Source organism: Sceloporus undulatus, chromosome 4 (genome assembly GCF_019175285.1).
Source record: "Sceloporus undulatus isolate JIND9_A2432 ecotype Alabama chromosome 4, SceUnd_v1.1, whole genome shotgun sequence".
Lineage (NCBI taxonomy): Eukaryota > Metazoa > Chordata > Lepidosauria > Squamata > Phrynosomatidae > Sceloporus > Sceloporus undulatus.
In genome coordinates this window covers 190,193,183-190,199,142 of record NC_056525.1, presented here as the reverse complement: position 1 = coordinate 190,199,142, position 5,960 = coordinate 190,193,183, and the positions used below count along the sequence as shown (strand labels likewise).

The 5,960-nt window shown below is 39.5% G+C and overlaps 1 protein-coding gene across 1 annotated transcript in view; it reads right to left on the bottom strand.

Annotated features, from left to right (window-relative positions):
* Positions 1-5,960, bottom strand: part of PPP4R1 (protein phosphatase 4 regulatory subunit 1) — a 74,523-nt gene that overhangs the window by 17,994 nt on the left and 50,569 nt on the right. Inside the window, exons 8-11 of the mRNA XM_042464431.1 lie at positions 3,991-4,088; positions 2,010-2,168; positions 1,254-1,384; positions 133-644 (exon numbers count right to left, since the gene is read on the bottom strand). Of these exons, the coding sequence (XP_042320365.1) occupies positions 133-644; positions 1,254-1,384; positions 2,010-2,168; positions 3,991-4,088 (900 nt within the window). The remainder of the gene's footprint in view (positions 1-132; positions 645-1,253; positions 1,385-2,009; positions 2,169-3,990; positions 4,089-5,960) is intronic.

Here is a 5,960-nt window from a genome sequence, read left to right as displayed (position 1 = left end):
AAAGAAAGAAAGAAAGAAAGAAAGAAAGAAAGAAAGAAAGAAAGAAAGAAAGGGCTCTTCATAACTAGTCACAGTCCTCATTATCTGGTCATCTAGTTTAAACCATACCTGCAACTAAAAATGCTTTAATACCTTTAACATCTGGATCATCCATATGAGGCTCCAAATTTTCTATCATTTCTTCTAACTCCTTCCTTGTAGCCATGGTAATGTTTGAAGAAGTGGATGCAACAACCTCCTGTTCTCCTTTCTGAGTTTCTGAATCAAGTATTTTTGCAGGTTCTTGAAGCTCTAAATCAATATCTATCTTGGGAAGTGGAGTCCTCCAGAAATGGAATGAATTATACAGTTCCTGCTCTGAAAGAGAGTTTTCCTTGGAACTCAGTGCAGGTGCAGTTAGCTCTGCTATGCTATAGTGAACAAAAGGCTGTTCATTCACATCTGCAGTTTCTTTACATGACTCTGGAGACAAAGTGCAACGTAAAAATGCCTCAGCCTGGGAATGAGCCAATACGGAGTTACTCTCTTCCTCGCCATTTTCAAGGGTCTCTGCAGAATCAGTCACATCATCATCTAAAAGCAGATCTGTTTGGCTTTGCATATCATGGGTTGGAATTTCTTCTGTTTCCACCATACTTTCATTGCTGGACCAAGAGAACAAATGTGAATCTTAAGGTATCTTCCAAACTAGTTATAAGTATCTTTCTAGCCTGATCAGGAGTGATCAACCTACACCACAAAGGTCACAAAGGGAAAAGGATGACTCTGGCCAATTTGCATAAGGGTCGTGGACCTCACAAACCCACTGAAGAGAGTAACTATGTTGTTAAGAAGTTCCACAACACATAACAATTTAATACAAACACAGCCCAACACATACCAATGAGAAGACAACTCTTTTGGCAGTGGCCATTTTTAGATAATGCACGTGGAAGTGCATGGACAAGCAGAAACAAGATAATTCTCTCTCCCTCTGTAATCCCATGTACCCCCTAACAACTAATTCTGGAGGACTGGAAAACCCTCTAGGTCAGGTTTTCAACACATACAACACGTGTACAGAGGGACAGGGGGGGTGTCAAACAGTGAGCAGTGGATTTTGGCACCTTTGGCCTAAATCCAAGATGCCAAAATCCACTGATGATGTGTTAGTTGTGAAATTTGCCATGTTAGTTTTAAACCAAAATTTTCTTTATAAAGAATGGGAAGATATACAGAACAACTTCAATAACATCATTTTTATCTATCCATACCTATTTTCCTCTGCAAAGCTCTGATCCTCAGTGTTTTTACATTCATCTTCTTTAAAAAACTGGCCACTGCTGGACGGGTTAGCAAATGTCGATATAAAAGGCCCCAGGGACTGAAAGGCAGCTTGACGGACCTAGAAGAATGTGTTCCAGATAGTTCTTTTAAATACAGCTTCTTGCAGTAGAAAATTATGGCCAAACAGGGATTCAGACCCTGATATCCAAAGCCATATTCCTATGTTCAGACCATTATTTTATGCTGGTTCAGAAAATATCTTGGCCCTCACAATTACAGAAATATATCTAAAAATTCCTAATAATTGACTTGGATTCTGTGGGGTAGAAGATCCTTCAATTCATCAAAAGCACTCTCTTTGGTCGCCTAATTTGTCACAAAAATCTTTGGGGGGAAAGGTTTTCTTTGCTAACTTCCACTCCCTACCCCGCCACTGGTGCCAGCTCACTGCCTTAAGATGTTCTAGAGAGGTCTCCAAACCTAGGTATGGAGAGAAGAAGGTATTAACAAAGATTACCTCACCACTTTTATCCAATGAAAGTGAAACTTTGCTAAATGCAACTTAATGATCCATCTACAAAAGGTGAAAATATGGACTGTCTGTGTACAGTAATTTTTGGTCTTCCCTCATGATAGGCGTATTATCAAATAGTCAGTGTTTAAACATTCTCCAGATAATGGAGACATACACACTTCAAGAATCATCAAGAACAAAAATGTGAACTTAACAATTTGCATCTTACCCATCGCGAAGGGTCACTGATAAGATTAATAAAAAGTGTTGATAGTTTTGTCCGACGGACCTCTTGTGATGTGGCACATGAAACAGCCATAAAGCATTCAGCACATGCCTTTCGCACTCCCCACACATTATCAGCACAAAGCTGGAAAAACCTAGGTAGCTGAAAACAAAATGCCATCAGGAGGGATTTGATTAGTTTCATCTTATGAATCATGATCTAACCATTTGATAGGTTTATGGGGGGAAAGTCTACCATCTCAAAAATAACAGGAGCCTCACTTAAAACGATGTTATTGGATGCTGGCAAGAACAATGTAGACTTATTGTACAGGGATCAGGTGCCAAAATAATTTGTCACTATCAATGTAATCTTTTGTGGGGGGAAATTACTATAGATATACCTATATTTGCATTTGATTTATCATTTATTATCACCAACTGAGTTATACAGTACATTTTGCATTAATAAACTTTCTAACAAAAAGTATAAGGTTTGTTCAGAATCACACAAATATAATACAAGAAAGACACACAGTTAACAGTGCATTCAGAACTGCAGAAGTCCCAAAGGAATTATGGAATTTATACAACTGTATACACACACAAATATTCTGCATATATGGATTGGCTGAGAGAAGGGGATATAGTATCAATAATTATACATACTGTATAATGCATACAGCTATGAAGACTTTTAGTAACAGCATAAGAAATTAAATGGCATCCCATAATGTTTCTAATTTGCCACAAAAACATTTGTATGTCTAATAGGCACAAAGAACTGTTAAGTCACATGACAGCTGTAGCTGTTCTAGCTATTACACACTAACAGCCAGAACAGAACAGCAAGTTAAGCTGCCCTCTGGGCGGCCATTTACACAGGGGCGGATTCATGACGTTTACACACCGCACGCTGCTGGAGCATCAAGAAGCCAGCTTCCAGCTGTGGCGTGGGTGCAAAGCAAGCTTTTTGCTGCCTGAAAAAGGAGTGGCTCTTTGCTGCTCCTTTTTCGGGTGGCTTCAAGGCAGATTGGGGCCATGACATTGCGGTTGCCACAGCCCAAAACCGCCCCTTCTGCCAGTCTATTTCAGCCCTATATCACATTATTTCCTTTATGCTTTAATTATATTTGTAGTAATTAATTGTAAGGCTTTTTGAAAACAAATTGGGGGGGGGGGGGTGAGATACAAATTGTACAAATAAATAAAGCCATATACTGTGAAGAGCTACAAAACCATGATTGTCATTGTGGCCAATCCTACTCTGTCTCACTTGAATCCTGAAATTGCATAGAACTAAAGATTTAAGGGCTGAACAGACAGCCTGTTTAAGCCCACTTGGAGCTGGCTCAGAGGCGTGGCATTTAAATGCCCCACGCCCCCAAGCGGGATAGAAGCTGGACTGGCGATGACATACCAGTCGGTTTCTCTCCCACTTGGGGGTGTGGTGCTTAGATGCCACTTTGCCCAGAGCTGGCTTTTGGGGAGGAAAAGCCGGCTCTATGGGGGAAGGGGAGACTTTTCTTCGCCCCCAAAAGGAGCGGAATCTAGCTGCTTTGGTGCCAGACCTCAGTTTGTCTTGATCCCAATCCAGCCTAAAAGGGGTGGCTGTAAACCACCCTTTTGGGGCTGTCTGTATCCCACCCTAGTGAATTAAAGGATACTGGAGCAAGTTTGTTTTCTGCTGCTTCAGAGAATAGAAGCAATGGATTCAAGCTACAGGAAAAGAAACTTCACTTAAACATTAGGAAGTACTTCCTGCTGGGAAGAGCTGTTTGATAGTGAAACACACTGCCTCGGAGAATAATGGAGTATCCTTCTTTAGAGGTTTTTAACCCGAGGCTGGACAGCCATCTATCGGGAGAGCTTTGATTGTGTATTCCTTCATGGCAAGGGGCTGGACTTGTGGTCTCTTCCAACTCTATGATTCTATGTACCTGTACCTCTACTACAATGCAACTTGTTCTGGAATTATGACTTACTAGCATTTCTTCAGTGGCTTGCTGTCCAACTACACTACAAATATCACCAAAATTGGCTGCACACACCTGAAAAAGAATACATATATATATTATCAGAACTTCAGATTGTATACCAATGCAGTTATTAAAGAAAACAGGGTAGTAGTCTCAAAATTACTTTTCATGCAGCATTTAATGAGCTGCACAACTATTGCACTGCATCTATTGTTTGGAGATCTGCTATTCAGTGAAGTTGTTATCTTGAAAGTAACACAGTTTAGAAGAAATGGAATATAAACCTTTTATAAATATTTTTAAAAATTAAAAAATAAAAATTAAAGTTTCAAATTATAAGATACAATGTTTATTTTAAATTAGTTGCAGGAGCAAAACAGAACATTATTGTTTTTGACAGGTAAATCGTGTTTTTTTTAAAATTATGAAAACTCTAATATGGTTGGGAGTTGGTAGCCGGAAAAATTCCATTCACTACGAAGCTGTCCTCTGAGACATCAGGGGACTAACCTTTTTGATAAAAAGCATTTTGACTGGGGTGAGCATGCAACTGTTTAAAAGAAAAAATAAACGTATGCCATTTTCACATTCAGTGGATAACAAATAGTCATATTTAGGATTTAAAAAAAAAAAAAGAATTACTCCCCTACATCAAAAATAACATTTATTTATTTGCTTTCCCCATATTATCTATTAATTGGTAAAAAAATCATCTGATTCTTGCATTGGGACACTTTAGGATGTCAGAAAATCACATGTTGGCACTGTCATATGCAAGATCTTTCTATAGTGTTTAAAAGCCATGTAATTTTGGCACATAACTTTGTGGGTTGCCCTAACCCTACCAAGCTGTACTTCACTAAAATTCTAATAGCAGGATTCCTCAGATTTTTATCCTCTCTGTAATAAAGTTAGGCTAGTATAGCCATCAACTAACCAAATACTATGCTTTAACACAATTCACAACATGTCAAACATTCTTTGAAGAAACAGGTTATCCAGAATCATTTCAGTCTGGTTTCAGTCCAGGGCATGTACCTGAACTCCCTTAGTTACCTTGATTGATAACATATACAGTGGGACCTTGTTATCTGCTGGGATTGGTTCCAGGATCTCCTGTGAATAACAAAATCTGTGGATGCTCAAGTCCCATTACATATAATGGCAGAGCAGAATGGTGTCTCTTGTACAGTAAAATGGAAAATCAAGGTTTGCCATTTGGAATGTATACTTATTTTGAATATTTTCAAGCTGTGGATGCTTGAATCTGTGAATAAAAAATCTGTGGATAAGGAGGGCTGAATGTACTGAATGAAAGAGAAGGGAACTGCTATTCTGTTGACCTTCCTAGGTGTCATGGCAGATTTGGTACCACTGATCATGGTATCTTACAGGACTTGTTCTTCAGGATGAGAGTAAGGGGCACTGTGTTATAAGCTTGGGTTCTGCTCTTATCTGCAGGTTCCAGTAAATATTAGTTTGAGATTCCTGTTCAGGAACTGGGGAATTCCTGGATGGCCTGTGGCTATTATGTTGTGGGGTGCCAGAATGTCCCACCCACTCTTATATGCTATTTAATATCAATATGAAGCTGCTGGATAAAGTTGCTAAAAGCTTAATTGGTTGCCATGCTGACACACTCAACTCTACTTCTCTATGTCACTGGGGTTACCTGGAGCTGTGCAGGTGCTGGAACAATACCTGGATGCTGTAATGAGCTGATGGAGGACACAGGTAAGCACAGTAAGAAGGCCAGAATGGAAGGCTTTGAGAAGGGAGTTCCAGGTTTAACAGCAGCCACCAATAACTGGAAAACTATGGTCTTTCCTGAACACCTAACCACATCAACCAACTACTGCAATATACTCCACACGGAGCTGCCTTAGAAAATAAATTAGAATTGGTAGCTGCTGGAAAATGCAGCAGCTAGGATGCTAACTGAAACATCTTATAAGATCTATACAATTGGCCTGCCC